This window comes from Helianthus annuus, chromosome 8 (assembly GCF_002127325.2).
Source record: "Helianthus annuus cultivar XRQ/B chromosome 8, HanXRQr2.0-SUNRISE, whole genome shotgun sequence".
Lineage (NCBI taxonomy): Eukaryota > Viridiplantae > Streptophyta > Magnoliopsida > Asterales > Asteraceae > Helianthus > Helianthus annuus.
In genome coordinates this window covers 53,985,193-54,002,535 of record NC_035440.2, presented here as the reverse complement: position 1 = coordinate 54,002,535, position 17,343 = coordinate 53,985,193, and the positions used below count along the sequence as shown (strand labels likewise).

Below are 17,343 nucleotides of genomic sequence, written 5' to 3'. Positions count from 1 at the left end.
CGGGTCTGGATCCGACTCAAGAATCCAAAGACCATGACAAGTTTAGTTTTCTTTTACAAGGTTATCAAACAGCTCTAGTTACCATCATTGCTGCTACAGTAAGAAGCTTTGGTTACCAAATCCAACAACATATTACAGAGAAAAGAAGGTTTACACAGCTATCTTAATGTGGATGAACTTGAAGAACACTTTGATTTTTTGAGATTTCAAGTGGAAATCTCAGTCACAAGCCATGGCCCGTTTGATGGGGGTGTCGTCGTGATGGTGTTTAGTAGGTGACGGGGCGTGGTGGTGGTGCTCGTGTTGGTGGCGGTAGGTAGTGGTGGTGGTGAGGGTGGGGGTTTGCCCTATAAAGATTGTGTGTGTCTAGTGAGATGTATTATATATGTATGTATAGTTTTAATCATTAAAATGGTTTTATTAAATTAATAAATAAAAAAACCAAGTTACCCTCAACTTAACAATTAAAATTGAATGGGTTAGGGGCAAAGGGTAAAGCATGTAAGATTTTGAAACATTAAGTGCAAAATTCGTCAATTTTAAAGACAAAGGACAACCACTGAAATTTGATATAAAGATAAACAACAAAACTTGTAATTCACTCTTAAAAAAACTATGGGCATGTTTGGCTAAGCTTTTTGACTTCTCCTTCTCAAGAAGTCACAATTTGTGACTTCTCCTTTTCTACTTCTTGAAGACAAAAAAAACCTTGAAAAGTCTTTTTCGTGCTTGTGTTTGGCTAAGCTTTTCTCATCTTCCTGACTTCTCAATAATAATGTTTGGCTAAGCTTCTCATTCTCAAAAGGACTTTTAGCTCTATATAAGTCAATAAGTCATTTTGGGAAGGAATCCCAAACACCCCCTGTATTTTTATACAAAACAAGGGAAACTGTAATTTGAGATGAGAAATAAAAAAAAAGTGTTTATAGTGTTTTTTAACATTCAAAACGGATTCTGAAAAGTGAAAACAGTATAAAACCCCAACAAAATGTCAAAATCTATGCACATTTTCAACTTCCAAGTTCCCGATTTCAGTTGAAGAAGAGAGATTCGAGCTGCCATTGCAACGCTAGGTTACCCTAAATTCCTAATTGATTATTTAATCGTTGTTTATTGATCAAATTGCTTATGTTTTATATTTATCTTTAAAGTTTTAGCATGTTTAAGCCTGCTCACTTGATCGGCAGTTTTACCAGATTGTTGACGGTATATATCTTTATGAATTTCTTCGTATTGATTGGAAGTAGAGAACTAGGTTTTCATACTACTTATGACGGATTATATATGTTTTTATGTATGCAATGGCGCAGCTTGGAAGGGGCCGGGGGCGCCTGACACTCGAACTTTTCGCTTAGCAGTGTTATATATGTAGTTTTCGTATAGAAATTTTTGGGTATTTCTATAAAACCGGGGGGTCGAAAACGTATATACCCAAAACTTTCTATACGAAAACTACATACTCCCACTACTGAGCGAGAAATTCGGGGGGGGGGGGGGGGGGGGGGGGGGGACGGCCGCCCCCTCCCGCCCTACTTAAGCTTCGCCCATGCCTATGTCATCGGTAGAGCATAATACAGCTTGATTTTCTGTTCTGTAATGGTCTGGTTAAAAGATTAACAATGGAAATACCTATGCATGAGAAATGTTTCTTAGTTTATCCTACGAATTACCATAGGGCTTTAAGTGAGCAATATGGTTGATACGTTTAGGCTTTATAGCACATATGACCTATAGTATTCAAGAAATAGCTTGTGGTCAATGCAGCGTTTCAAATATTCAAATAATTATGATCTTGAATAATATGAAAATGACTTGCATAGACTTTTAGGGGGTGTTTGTTTTTTGTGAAAAGCTCTTCAGAACCTCTTATGTCTGCCCCACGCAGACCACGCGCAGACGTTTGAGTCTGCAGTGTGTTTGTTTTCTCGAAGACCTTCATTAAAAAAGGTCTGTGTGACCTCTTTTTGGTGCAGACATGGATCAATCTCTTCCTGTGGTCCGCAGGCTGCAGATGTTTTACCTCTGAAAAAACAAACAACACCTTAGTCCTTTAAAAATTCTCTCACTAGCTGCTGCAGAACCATTTCAAGACATTGCTCCGATTTAAGAAAATATTTGATACGGTAAAAGATGTGTTCTAAAAATCGAAAGTCTATTTTCTTTGCAGGATTATATTAAAAATGGTGGCTTTTACATTATCTCAGAACTCTTCAGTTCAACTAAGATCCTCATTGGTGCCTCAGAAAACCCAATATCTCAACCTGGCCCCACAGTTCCGTCCCGTAAATGATGTTAACTTACGTGGTATGCAATCAAAGGAAATAAAAGTTTTTCCAAGAACACCCCAAGCCGTTTCCGAGAACAAATCTTCAAACTCACGTGGTGTCTCGGCCAAAAATTCCAATCCCGTAATTGTCATTGACAATTATGACAGCTTCACGTATAACCTTTGTCAGGTTCTCTTCTCGTTAGTCTTTACTTATATCATCACATATCACTTCTTTTCACAAACTATTAGTTTATATTGTTTTATACTAATGCCACTTAACAATCTGTAGTATATGGGAGAGCTGGGCTGCAACTTTGAGGTTTACCGGAACGATGAGCTTACCGTTGATGAACTGAAAAAGTAATTATTCTCATACCTTAATGGATTTTATTTAGGAAAAATTACAAGTTTTGTCCTTCATCTTTATACCACTTTTCAGGCGGTGTCCTTTTTAACTAATGTTGACAGGCGGTGTCCTTTACTAGGTATTTTGTTGCAAGTTTAGTCCTTTACACCCAACCCAGTTAAAAAACCCTGTTAATTGTTGACATGCGGTGTCCTTTACTAGGTATTTTGTTGCAAGTTTAGTCCGTTACCTAGGTATTTTGTTGCAAGTTTAGTCCTTTACACCCAACAATTAACAGGGTTTTTTTAACTGGGTTGGGTGTAAAGGACTAAACTTGCAACAAAATACCTAGTACGGGACACCGCTTATCAACATTCGTTAAAAAGGACACCGCCTGAAAAGTGGTATAAAGATAAAGGACAAAACTTGTAATTTTTCCTTTTATTTACTATTTATCAGTTTGTGATGTTTTTCATTGTTTATCTTCTATAATTGGGTATTGTTGTTTTTCAGAAAAAATCCAAGGGGAATTCTCATATCACCTGGACCTGGTAAGATCATGTATTTACAATTGTGCCCCTAATATATTACCTTTGTTATATCAATCTACTATGCATTGTACATTTCTGTTTCCATAGGTGCACCGCAAGATTCGGGGATATCGTTACAAACAGTACTGGAACTTGGACCTGATGTACCTTTATTTGGTGTATGCATGGGATTACAGTGCATTGGTGAAGCTTTCGGAGGTGATTTGTTTTGCTTATATTTTTGATTTTGTTTCTAGTCGTTTAGTACTTGTATTCCGAGCATTTAGTGCTAATTTTAGTTCCATCGCCGATCAGAAATAGCTAACGATTAAGGTTTAACAAAGTTTGCTTTGTGTATTGGGAATATCATGTTAAGATGCTAACCGGGGGGGGGGGGGGGGACTTTTCACTCAGTAGTGTCTGGTATGTAGTTTTCGTATAGAATTTTTTAAATATATAAGTTTTCGACCTCCCGGTTTTATAATTTTTTTTAGGTATATACGTTTTCGACCCCCGGTCGGAAATCTCAAGCTTCGCCACTGCTACCCACAAACCTGTATATGACCTGTTTAATCAGTTTACAACCCATTTGACTTGTAGATAGATATATGGGGTGACACGCGATTGTATTTCTAGGTTAGGTTGATGTCTTTGATACAAATAAAAATATGGGTCATGTTCGGGTTATGCTTGTTGACCCGCCAAACCGACACGTTTGACACCACTGAGAGAACGTGTTGTATTGTGTCACCGAAGTATGTGAATTCATATTGAACGTTTACAGTTTTTATCTCCGTCAGCTTCTTTCTTCTTCCACCCCCCCCCCCCCTTCCTTGTTTTCTGCATAAAAAATGATTCGTGGTCTTTTATGATTTTTCATTTCATGATTCTTTGTGAGTTTTACTATTTCTATATACAAATTTATTTTATTTTTCAATGCTAACAAGTTAAGGTCTTTTGTAGGAAAAATTGTGCGGTCGCCTTATGGTGTTATGCATGGAAAAAGTTCACTGGTTTACTACAATGAGGGCAAGTTCCCCTCTTTGTTTGCTGGCATATCGAAGTATGTTCTAAACTTCAACCGGACCAATCTTTTGATTATATTCAAAATTTGTTTGCTTGTTTTTAAGTCCGAAGAACGGGACTTAACTCCACCTAACCTTGTTGAAATACAAAGCAACAAATGGCCGTTAAGGCTTTTCTTGCCTCAACACTATTGTTTTCGTTAAGAGGTACGAAAATACATAGGTTGGGTAACAGGTCAAAACAAGTTGAACAGTTACAAATATACCATAAATTGAATCGACCCGTTTACAAGTATATGGGTTGGAAGTATGGTCGCAAGTCGCAACCTTCTAAATCTTACTTTTTTGCATATTATTCGCAGCCCCTTCACTGTCGGTAGATATCACAGCCTTGTGATTGAAAAAGAAAGCTTTCCTAGCGACGCACTTGAAATCACAGCATGGACCGAGGATGGACTCATCATGGCCGCTCGTCACAAACTGTATCCCCATTTGCAGGTACCATTCATTATTCTTCTTATTATGATTAATTATCATTATAACAAAATCTTAATATTGTATAATCTTATACAGGGTGTGCAGTTCCATCCGGAGAGCATTATAACAACCGAAGGAAAAACAATCGTTGCAAACTTCATCAAACTGATCGAAAACAAAGAAGCTGTTTCCGAAAACTAAAACCGAATCAAACAAACAAACATTTCAATCTGTAATCATCATACATTGTTTCATGAATCATGATATCAAGTTACATCATGGGTTATTTGAAGTTTTAAACATACAAATCTCTTACTTGCTCTTGACACTAACTCCATCTTTTCCGGCAATGATACATGCGGTGGTCATATCCAAAAACAACCCATGTTCCACCACTCCTTCAAACGCGGAAATCTCTTTACCCGCAGCCCAAGCGTCCTTAATCGGAGTCTTGAAATACAAATCCACAATATAATTCATATTATCAGTAACATAAGGCTTCCCATTATCATCCAACCTCAACTTAGCATCACACCCTTCTTGCTTAAACAACTCTTGCAGCCTGATCAAATTATACTTCCAACAAAACTGCACAACCTCAACCGGCATTGCCAATCCGCTTCCACCCAAGCCCGAAACAAGCTTCGAATCATCGACAACCACAACGAACTTATCGGACGCAGCCTCCACCATCTTCTCCCGGAGCAGAGCGCCACCTCTGCCCTTGACCAAATTCAAATCCGGGTCAACTTCGTCGGCTCCATCGATAGCGAGGTCGAGCTTCGGGTGATCGTCGAGGACGGATAAGGGGATGCCGAGGGATGCGGCTTGTTCTTGGGTTCTTTTTGAAGTGGGTACGCCTACAATGTCTTTGAGTTCGCCTGAGGCGTAAAGCTCACCGATTTTGGCGACGACAAAGGCGGCGGTGGAGCCGGTGCCAAGACCGAGGACCATGCCGGATTTGACGTATTCTACGGCCTTGTCGGCTGCGAGTTTTTTTAAATCGTCTTGGGTGAGGGGTTGGATTGGGGTTTGGGCAGAGAAGGCTTTGATGGTGAGGAAGCGAGGGGTGGTGGTGGTGGGGTTGCGGTGGTGGTGGTGGCGGAGGAGGGTGGAGGAGAAGGGCGGACGGGAGAGGAGGGATAGGGAAGACATGGTTGGTGTGAAGGGGGGATGGATCGAGTGTATGTGTTTGTGTTTTGTGTACGAGTGTTTGACTGTGATTGGTTTTGACTCTTTTAAACAAGAAAAGCTGATGGGCCTTTTTGTCTACTTTGTTACAAGAATGCAATTTTTAAATCTGGCAACCCAACTTTTCTTTAATTGTGATTTTACACACTTTTTGGTTACTACATTTTTTCTTCTTCAATAATTTGGATTTTTTTTTTTTAAATTTCCAAACTCACAACTTATGATGGGGTAACCCCCTCTCTTGGCTATGTGTTATCATAGTGTGTGGTATACCGCCACAGTGTGGCCCGTTTGAGGGGTAGGGGCGGTGGGGAGAGTGCGAATCATGTCGTGAGCAAGTTTAAGGTTCTGTTTTTTTGTTTTTTTAATATTAAATAGGGGAATTGACCTGTAATAATCGCAACTAGAAGTCATTGACCATTGATAGTCTTACCTTTAAATATTCCCTCCACCAGTCCCACCTTTCACCTATTTTTCCTACACCAGTCCCCCGTTAAAAAACTTAACGGAGTTACGTTTTTTTCCAAATTACAAATAGTTTTTTTACGGCTTTTGATCAGAACGACGATACGAGTCCACTAATGTAAAACTTACCTCGAAACAGTGCTCCAAACGATGAAAACGGCGCTTCAATTCAGGTGTCTAAATTTCCAATTAAGGGGGTCTATGTGGCGTCACACACCTTTTGGGGTGAAAAAAAGGGGCTCTATGTGGCGTCACATGGCAGCATTTATTTAGTCTTAAGTCCGTGATCTTGGAACAAGTCCGGACAAGCTAGCAAAGGAGAAGAGTAAGAATAGTATCTAAGGGCGACCTGCTGCGTTGAAGCTTTGGACATCAGAACAAATCTGGTCCATGTGTCACTAGTTCTGAGAGAGGCAACCCTCAGAGATAAAGAAACTACAAAGGGTTGGCCTAAACATGAGGAGACTACCGGACCAAGCATTCAGCTACCACTCCTTCCCTCTATCTGTTTGCATTCACTGTTACTTTTCCTACATCTCAAAACATTCACATGAAGTTCAATCACAAGGAGAACATAATGTCCCTCACTGTGGCAAGGCTTCGGTCACAAGAGCATTCATGTATAGATTCTCAGTCCAACTACACGGGTTTTGCTAGAGACAACTTACAAGATAAGAATCATAAGCGTTTAAGGATCGAAACTTTGACAAAGTTAAACGTTGCATAGCATACCCACTAATTCAACCAATGGCCACTGACAACTTACAAGATCATCATGTGTCACATGGGTTTTTCACTTTTGACTCGCCAATCCAACTAAAAAGAACACCACATAAACAAGCTATTCCATGCCATGTCTACACTGCAAAATTGTTTCTGTAAAAAAATATATACAACGTCATCCTTTACAAAGTGAATGGATTGGTTTTCAGGTTACACTAATGGAATTGCAACCATAATTATTAGGGTAAATTACACTTTTCGTCGTTTATGTTTCTACCGGATTGCAATGGATACCCTTTAACTTCAATAATTACAATCATAGTCCTTTTTTTTGATAAAAACATTACACCGTAAATCCTTTAACACTAACTCAATTAAAATTTTCAGTTATGTATAACATGTGACTTGTGTATGACGGTGTTATTGTCTTTCCCATCCTAATACAATAAAAGAAAAGAAATTAAAAAAATTCCTACCCTCTCTCCATCTACCATCACCATCAACCACCCACCACCACTAACTGAGAACGTACCATCTGTGATTGAATTAAGGTTGGAGGGTGTGGTATAAAGCCCCTAGGGGCTTTATCACGCCACCTCAGCGCCACGTCAATGTCACGTCACACAGGGGGCTTTAAAGCCCTTTCCTTTAACTTGCAGGGTGTCGTATAAAGTCCCCATCATCATTCCTAATTATTTTTGCATTTATATTTTATATGTTTTTAATTTATATGCCACTAAATAATATACAAGAGTCTTATAATATTCCACAAAACATTTTTAAAAAGCCTTTAAAAATTACACCAAAAGAAAAGCCCATTAAAAAAAGTCAAAACCTTTTAAAAATCCCTTTTTAAAAACCCATTAAAACCTGCAAAAGAAAGACAAGTGTCTTCTCCCTCATATCTTTCACACCTCACCACCTACCTTCTCTCAAAAAACAACCACGGAACCTGCAACTCAAGCCAAGAAACCTCCAAAAAAACCTGCAAATCAGCCAAGAAACCTACAAAATATCGGTTATTTTGACCAACCTTCCCTCGATCTCCTCAATGTTGCTCGTTAACGTGGTGGCGGAAGAACCATGCCCCCCTAGGGTTGTAAACGAACCGAACGTTCAGCGAACAGTTCGTGAACCGTTCGGCGGGAAGTTCGTTTATGTTCGTTCGTTTAATAAACGAACGAACATAAACAAGAAATTTCGTTCGATTAGTTAAATGAACGAACATGAACATATGTCTCGTTCGTTCAATTGTGTTCGTGAACGTTCAGTAAGGTGTTCGTGAACGTGTTCGTGAACACTCGTTCATTTGTTTTCGTTTATGTTCGTATGTTTGTGTTTTAATTAAAGATTTTTGTAGTTTCATATATTTTATCTATACTTTTTATTTTATTAAACTTTTATTTATTTTAATACCCTAACAATTAAACTAGGAAACCTTATTTCACCTTGTTTATGCACCATTTCCTTTTCCTTTCTCATTATTTACATCGACGTATACGATCGACCTCCATTCCACAATAAAGGATTCAAGTTCCAGTGCTACTCTCTGGGCCATCCACCATTATCCTTCATCGCGTTCACCAAATTATTTGTGTTCATTTGTGTTCGTGAACACGCTCATTTCCTTAATGAACGAACACGAACATAAACTCTCGTTCGGTAAGTGTTCACGAACCGTTCGTGAACACATTTATTCCCTTAACGAACGTACACGAACAAGGCCTTGTTCCTTGTTCGTGTTCGTTCGGTTCGTTTACAGCCCTACCCCCCCCCCCCCTTTAGCAGCGGCAGTATGGAGATTGGCGCCCCGGAGCGCTAAAAATGGTGAGGTGGCCGGGTGGCGCCATGCTACAACCTCGGGCCTAAGAGCATTCACATCCATTCCATCATTTTTTTCACCCTAAATTACATTAAAATACACTACATTTTCTCTCTCCTTTTTAGTTAAATAATATATTTTTATACCTTTATCATTATCTTTTCTCTCTCTTTCACTCACAACCACTTTCAAAATATATTAAAAAATTATAGGGGGTGAACAGTGTTTTTTCAAATATACAGATGAACAGTAACATTTTCTCTCTCCTCTACTCATAACCACTTTTTACACTCTTCATATTATAAAAACCCCACTCACACAATTTAGTGGAATGGATATGAATGCTCTAATAGTTACATCATATAAAATGAAACCCACAAGACAGATTCGAGCAAATTGAAGCAGTGTAATTTAATAGTAATAAAGTTGTAAAGAGAAGATAGTATGATGCCTAGAATTTCCTTCTATAACAGTGAAACTAAATGATATTGCTTTATAGAAGTTCGTGCTTTACACTGTGTTCTGAGTCTCATTTAATAGAGGGGAAAGAAAAGAGATGAAAATATGAAAAAACCATGTTATTGAGATTTTTTAAGAATAGAAGGGGAGGGAAAAGGAGGGAAAGGGAAGAAAATTTGTACATATATTTATCCTCCAAATCGGAGAGATTAGGAGAGAAAATCTTATTAATTACTAAATTACCCTCATATCTAATTAAAATGTTTTATGTTTAAAAGGTATAATGGTAAAATTGTTCATTTATTTTCTTTTTCCTCCTAACTCGGGAACACATAAAACGATTGATTTCTTCTCTTTTGCTTTACTTTTCATTAAACACGGAAACACGAAAAAAATCACATCTTTTCCTTCCTTTTCTCTCTTTATTCATTTTCCTTCTCCTCCCTCTGTTAAATGAGACCCGGGAACACAGTGTTAGATAAGTTATTGGATTCTTTTTAGAGAAAAATGCTCGAATAGTCCCTGTGATTTCGCCTTTTTTCACCTTTAGTCCCTAACTTTCTAAAATTACCTCAATAGTCCCCAACTTTTCATTTTTTGTTCCCGGATAGTCCCTGGGTCTGACTTCAGTTTGTTTTCTCTGTTAAGTGGGTGTAAAATGACCAATTTACCCTTTCCTCAAAAAGGCAAACCACAGGGACTAGATCAGAAACATTATCATCTTTCACCATTAAAACCCTTCTTCCTCTTCTCTGTGTTTTCTCCGGCGAACAAGACCCACTTCACCTCACCCTATTTCACCTCCGATTACCCCATCATTAATCACCGCTGACGACCACCTCTCCACTGTCAAACCTCCGATCGATCACCACCATGGTAACTCCGATGAGTGGCGGGAGTGGGACGGCAGCCGCATCGGACGGAACAGAGTAATCACCATCAGGTAACATTCTTCTTGCTCCGAAAACACCCAAATCCACACTAGATTGCGACGTCGTTTAGGTTCTCCTGGTTCACAAACACTCCTAGTGTGTGTGAATCTTGATGGGGTGTTGAGATTTGAAGTAGTTCTTGACCTGAAACTGAAAAAAAAAAACAGAGGTTTTAATAAGAGTTTTATATGTAAAAGAAACAGGGGATTGTTATTATTATTGTTGTTATATGTAAAAGCATCTGCGATCTTGTGGGATAATGACACTACCACTGCTACTCCTCCACATTCAAAATGATTGACTTTAACCACTAGTGAGAGTGTACTGTCAACATATGCTTCCACAAACTCAGCTCCATGATCGACTGATCGTTGCAATCCACATAGGTTGGTTTTTAATAAGAGTTTTATATGTAAAAGAAACAGAGGTTTTAATTTGAAGTAGTTTTGCCGCCCCGCTCCCGCCGCTCATCGGAGTTACCATGGTGGTGATCGATCGGAGGTTTGACAATGGAGAGGTGGTCGCCGGCGGTGATTAATGATGGGGTAATCGGAGGTGAAATAGGGTGAGGTGAAGTGGGTGTTGTTCGCCGGAGAAAACACATAGAAGAGGAAGAAGGGTTTTAATGGTGAAAGTTGATAATGTTTCTGATCTAGTCCCTGTGGTTTGCTCTTCTTAAGGAAAGGGTAAATTGGTCATTTCACACCCACTTAACAGAGAAAATAAACTGAAGTTAGACCCAGGGACTATCCGGGAACAAAAAATGAAAAGTTGGGGACTATTGAGGTAATTTTTAAAAAGTTAGGAACTAAAGGTGAAAAAAGACGAAACCACAGGGACTATCCGAGCATTTTTCTCTTCTTTTTAATAAAATGAATAGTAAAATCAACCACAAAACTCATTGTATCAGGTACAAATTCAATCAAAGATGTTGCGACTTACAACTCCAAACCCTAATAAACAAGAAAATCAAATTAATTTAGAAATCAAGAAACCCTAATCAAATCTACGAGACTCACAATAAGAATAAAAAACTGCTCGAGAGTAGCTTCTTGACTGGCTCGATCCCAGACTCTGATCCAAAACTGCTCGGATCTAACATTACTCGATCCCAGACTGGATCCAAAACTGCGTGGATCTAACCTCTTGGTTATTTCTTCAATACCGTACCTTTTTCTTTGGTGTCTGATAATCCATCTTTATACGGGTCAATAGTCAAAGTATAATGCCCTGGCAGATTCTAGAGAGAGAGAGAGGGATTCGAAGGAAGAGAAAACTAAAGAGGAGAGGGGGGGGGGGGGGAGATGTGGTTGTTAGGGTTTTAGGGTTAGGAAATTGGGGAAGATAAAGTGTGTATATGCAATTTTGTTTATTAAACATTTAAATAAAAGATGAATTAACCAGAATACCTTGAGTAAATAAAGTTAACTGAAAATTTTAATCTGGTTAGTGCTAAAGGACATAGAGCGTAACAGGTTTTGCAATTAAAGGATTGTAACTGTAATTATTGAAGTTAAAGGTTATCCATTGCAATCTAGTCACTACAAGAAATTGGGGTGTTTACCCACACATAATTTACCTACACATGTAAATGTGTGGGTATTTTCCTACACATGTTTGTATATGTGTGTGTAATAGTTGATAATATATTTTCATAATAATTAACACTTAATATGTGTTGGTAATACATTTTAGCCACACTTGGTGTTGGTAGGAAAATTTCCCCCCCAAAATTGCCTACACATGTAGCTAATTTTCGTCATGTGAAGCTAAATTATCTACACATATGTAACAAAACTAATATGTATGTAGGTAAATGATTATGTTTACCAACACATAAGAATTTAAAAAAAAATATGTAGATAAACTAAGTTAATATATACTTTTTTTATTTTTGAAAATGACGTGGCAAATTAAATACCTACACATGAGTAAAAATGTACAATATATGTAGATATTACATACCTATAAAGTAAGTAAATATATATTTTTAGATGATGTGACAAAACAAATATCTACACATATTTAAAAATGTACAATATGTGTAGATATTGAATACGTATAAAATAAATAATTAAATCTTTTTTAAGATGACGTGGCAAAAAATACCTACACATATTTAGAAATGTACAATATGTGTAGATATTGGACACATAAAAAATAGGGCCATTTACATATATCGCCTTATTAAAGTCACTTATTATATATTTACCCAATCCTTAAAATCAATTACATATTTTCCCTCCCTAGCCCAATGTTTTAAAAACTGGTAAATATCGACCGGTTATACTGGTATTACCGTTTTCGGATGTAAATCCGGTCCGAAACGCCCCGGTAAGTAGAAGAAACGGCATAGACTTTGTACCGCCGGTAAAGTCCGGTATACCGGTTTGAACCGTTATACAGGTACCGTCTCAAGTCTGTTTTTGGGTTAGGATTTTACTTTTTATCGTCCCATCTCCATGTTTACTTTTAGCTTTAACCTAACAACATTTAGTATTTTATCTCCATCGATCAAAATTTCAAAACTTGCTTCATCACTACATCATTCGTGACTTGTTCCAGACTTCCATCACCCCATCGTTCGTTCCAGATTTCCATTTTAATCAAATTTTGGATTATTTTTTAAGTTAATGTTGTAATTTATTAAATAATACAATTAACTAGTCAACCCGATTGAACCGCCCGACACAACCCGGTTCAACCGGTTAAACCATTTTTGTGCTAATCCGGTATGATTAAAAAAACCGGATTTTAAAACATTGTCCTAACCTATATATATTACATATATCCCTCCGTAATCTATACTATATATATAATGCATATTCGAAGAGATGGCCATTTACCACTTTTTCAATATTTACAAGCCGTTAAAGAACATTGTACAAGTCTTTATGCACTCAACTTCAAAGGGTAGTACCAGCTGACCAATTTTGAGCGGCCAAATGTTGTTCCAATTTTTTCACTTCGCGCTCATCCCCACTTCCCCATACATCATTCTGTTTTGAGCGGCCAAATGTTGTTCCAATTTTTTCACTTCCCGCTCATCCCCACTTCCCCATACATCATTCTGTCTTTTCATTTGAAAACCCTAAAGCATTTTCAAACTAAAATATCTATTGTTCTCCTCACCCCCTCAATCTTTCTTGCAGTAGGTAGGAAGAGAGAACACAACTCTGGTAATCTTTGCATACGGTGGTGATGATGGTGGTCATTAGTGACCACGGCAACACCTTCAATGGTTGAATCGAGGAGAAAGACGATGATAGAAAACCCTAGCTGTCGCCTCCGGCGATGGCGGCTAGGGTTTCTCTGATGAAGCTCCGGTAAGTCCTTCTCTTACATGTTCCATTGGTTGTTAGATCGGTCCGTGTAATGACTATTCTGACCATTTGTTACAGAAATTTTAGAGTGAGACGGATAGGTTTCGATTGGTGATCTCCGGTTGGATATTCTTCAAGACAGAGCGTTTTTCTCTACTGCACGACGCTTAATACCGAGACATATGAGAGCCCTAACTACTACACGATGCTCCAGCAGGCGGAACATTTAGCGGCTGAAGTGGCTCTGGAAGCACTCGCGAATCGTGGTCCTTCGAATACTTTGGCTACTCGGATATTGGTGAGCTTTTCATGGTTTCTAGGGTTTGTATGTCTAAATATGTGGAAGCTGGTGTTTTAACTTTTGATTTGGTTAATTATTTCGTGTAAGGTAGTGTGTGTTGCTAAATTTAGTGTTTCTACGGTTTATCAGATGTGGATTGTGATCATCAATCCTGTAAATTGACTGTTTTTTTTCTGTTTTCTTGAGCAGTCGGATTGGTGGTAACAACTTCTCTGGGAAGATCCTTGAGTTCATCGGACAATGGATAAGTCTCGAATCCTTGTAAGGCATTTTTTTATTGTTTCATTTTATAGTTGTATATATTTAATTGAAGCTTTTGAATAATAGAAGGATTCAGGCCAGTGGACTGGAGGGGCCAATACCTTATAACATTACTCTATTGGAAAGCCTAACAGACTTGTTAGTAATTTTCTTTATATATTCTTTATTTTGGTTGCAACATTGGTCAAATATATGTATTGGCTGAGTCAAGAAATGCAGGAGAATCAGTGACTTGAGAGGACGAGACACCCCCATTCCACCCTTTAGTAGTACAACACGTTTCAAGAACCTGTAAGTTGATTCACTTCTTTATAATTGAGTGTTATTGGTTTCTTCTCTTGTTACAGCTGTGTTAAGAAAAGACTATTCAATTTTTTTTAGTTCTATAAATTACAAATTCACAAAACTTCATACCATCATTAATTCTATTGTTCTCTCAGAGACTTCCGCTTTAACAAGCTTAATGGATCCATTCCTATAGGGTTCGCTGAACTAAACCGCACCGACTCCATGTAAGTATTTCACTGTAATTTATTGTTAACCCACACACATCTTAGTGGAAAATATTATGAACTTTTAGCTATCTTACTGGAAACTTGCTATCTGGAAAAGTGTCTGATTGGATGCTCACTTTTGGAGATGATATGTGAGTTTATCGAATGTAAAATGACCAATACTTGGATCTTTTGATAGTTTTGCATTCCATGTTATATGTGCATTGCGAATGTAAAAATTGCAACTCGGATAAGTCCCCTTATTTGGTTGTTAAATAAACTGATGATTAACAAGGCGAATTTTCTTGCAGTGATTTGTCGTACAACAAGTTTGCATATAATAGCCCTCCCAACTGTCATGTGCGGGGTTTCTTTTATTTTATTGTAGAAACTTGTTTGCTTCATCTTGATACCATCTCGTAAGTTTCTTTGTATAAAGATTCGGCAACGTTCATTTCCATGTGATCAGGTGGTTCTTCATATTTTGATTCAACTGGAAGTCGATGGGGATTCAGCAACACTGGTCGCTTTATGGATGACGATAACTGTGATAGTTATATTGTGGACAATACTTTTAAAGGTGACAAATTTAGCAAGCTGTAAAGGGTAAACGTTTTTTTTTTGTGTTTTCTGAATCATCTAATGAGTAGGGTTGACATTAAACACTTTTCGTCCTAAATTTCTGATTATTAATAAACAATTAGTGCCATTTATGACCACAAAAATTGTATAATTTCAGTAATAATAATTTCGTTTTGAAAAAAAAAAATTATGAGGATTTTTGGCATTAAGGCAGTTTTTTAATTGTTCTGCACATGTCCTTTTTAGTTATTTCTGACCCGTTTGGGGTGCTAATGATAAAGCATAAACCTGTATTGACCCATTTATAAAAAAAGTGGTTGTAAATTACCAACTCTAAAGCTTTTTTTTCTTTTTTCTTAAATGAAATGGTTATATATAATTCATTTGAGTTCTTATATTGTTTCAGACCGGGTGGCAGATTTAGTAATGGATTTATCATTGCTTTTGACAAAAGATTTAGCCAAGCCTTTTGGAAATCGTATGGTTAGTTCTTTTTAGTTCGTTTGTTGGATTTTTCATCATTTTAATGTAACGTAAAGGAACCACTTCCTTCAATGTCACCAAATAGGTAGCCTTAAAGATATTCCATTTTTGGAAAACTACCTGTGATATCAAAGGACAAAATACATCACCTACATTAAGTTCTCAGTATTTAAATATGATTATGAGGAGCTTCAACCTATTGGTGAGTGCGTATTATGCTATATATGCAATATGCTGAAATACATATTTTGCTTATATACTTATGAGTTTAACACCATATACCATATAAAAGCATTACTCTGTTTTGATGCCTTTTGCAGGCCATGGTGGACTTGGAGATGTCGTTTTATGCAAGAATAAGTTGGATGGAAGACAATATGATGTTAAGAAGATTCAATTAAAGGGCGGAAGTCATCCTTTAGATGATAAAATCAAGTATTTAGTTGGAATTGCTAACAACCTCGCTTTTCTAGTTCTGTATCCGTCCGGTGGACGGGCATATTAATGGTATAATGACATAAGTTATACCTTGATTATGTTTTTACCTCTCTTCTAGTTTTGTTTTGTTTGTTTTAGTATTTAAATTTCTACAACTAGTACTTTTATTTAGTTGTTTGTAAGATTAATGTTTATTAGTTTAATTAAGAATCTTAATTTGTTCACGTATGTTTCCATAATGCTTTGGTATTTGTTTGTACATATTGAACATTTTTATCTACATATAGTGTGGTTAATGTCTACACTTTAAAATATATTTACTAACACATCAACTTTTTTTTTTCAACACAAATTAAGATCAATTCCTACACATCTTTAACATTTACCTACACATAATATTACTTTTATCTACACATAAGATTATTTTTACCCACACATATATTCATGCCACGTCAACTGCCACGTCGGATGCCATGTCAATTGCCACGTCAGCTGCCACGTCGGATTCCACGTCAGATGTCTTCTAAACAAATTGTTGTACTTTTAACCACACATATAAATGGCTTTTAGCCACACATATATGTGTAGGTATAGCTTGCTATATGCCTACATATAACATATGTGTGGATAATGACTTATATCCACAGTCATGAGCCTACACATCATTACACTTATTTTATGTGTAGGTAAAGAAAGCTAACAACGCATTATATGCTTTTTCCCACATATACTTTGTGTTGGTAAAGAACCAAATTTCTTGTAGTGAGTACAAACCTAAATGACGAAAAGTGTAATTTACCCTAACTATTATATTATACTATTCTATATTCTACTCTACTCTACCATACCCTACGCTACTCTACTCTACTCTACTAGGTTAGAACCTTGTGTATCACGGGTTGAATAAAATAAATGGAATATTGGATTTTAATACTCCCAACTATTCGTTGTTGGCCGCCAACAGTCTCAACTTTAAAAATAACCACTGGCAGACCTAACTTTTAACATATTGGCCTCCAATGGACCCTGACTAACAGAACCCTAATGCCGTTAGTCTCCGGTTGCAGGAAAAACATTTTTTGGCAGGAAAATTCAACATTTTCGTCCCGAAACTCTTTGTACCTTATTATGGACCTTTCTGAACATTTTTCTAGTAAATGCCCCAATTATTAAAGTCGTCGGAAAACTCCTTTTTCGCCGAAAAACTCAACTTTGTGGCCGA

General features: G+C 37.3%; 3 protein-coding genes across 4 annotated transcripts; 2 read left to right on the top strand and 1 right to left on the bottom strand.

The window, feature by feature from the left end:
- Positions 1-920: 920 nt before the first annotated feature.
- LOC110872909 (anthranilate synthase beta subunit 1, chloroplastic) lies at positions 921-4,947 on the top strand. Of its 2 annotated transcripts, XM_022121815.2 has the most exons (9): positions 921-1,073; positions 1,152-1,206; positions 2,168-2,456; positions 2,559-2,629; positions 3,129-3,166; positions 3,254-3,364; positions 4,109-4,208; positions 4,533-4,668; positions 4,744-4,947. In XM_022121815.2, exons 3-9 carry the CDS (start codon positions 2,181-2,183, stop codon positions 4,846-4,848), a joined length of 837 nt encoding a protein of 278 aa, XP_021977507.1. In that variant the 5' UTR covers positions 921-1,073; positions 1,152-1,206; positions 2,168-2,180; the 3' UTR covers positions 4,849-4,947. The 2 variants fall into 2 exon arrangements, with proteins under 2 accessions (XP_021977507.1, XP_021977506.1); XM_022121814.2 differs by lacking the exon at positions 1,152-1,206 and having other exon boundaries at positions 922-1,073.
- On the bottom strand, positions 4,784-5,894 carry LOC110872908 (probable ribose-5-phosphate isomerase 3, chloroplastic). Its single transcript, XM_022121813.2, has one exon. The coding sequence runs from the start codon at positions 5,800-5,802 to the stop codon at positions 4,960-4,962; it is 843 nt and encodes a 280-aa protein (XP_021977505.1). The 5' UTR covers positions 5,803-5,894; the 3' UTR covers positions 4,784-4,959.
- A 7,902-nt stretch (positions 5,895-13,796) lies between these two features.
- LOC110872907 lies at positions 13,797-16,345 on the top strand. Its single transcript, XM_022121812.2, has 10 exons — positions 13,797-13,860; positions 14,053-14,124; positions 14,191-14,262; positions 14,344-14,415; positions 14,565-14,636; positions 14,705-14,770; positions 14,930-14,978; positions 15,088-15,224; positions 15,607-15,683; positions 16,004-16,345. The coding sequence occupies exons 6-10, from the start codon at positions 14,748-14,750 to the stop codon at positions 16,186-16,188; spliced, it is 471 nt and encodes a 156-aa protein (XP_021977504.1). The 5' UTR covers positions 13,797-13,860; positions 14,053-14,124; positions 14,191-14,262; positions 14,344-14,415; positions 14,565-14,636; positions 14,705-14,747; the 3' UTR covers positions 16,189-16,345.
- The last annotated feature ends 998 nt before the right edge of the window (positions 16,346-17,343 follow it).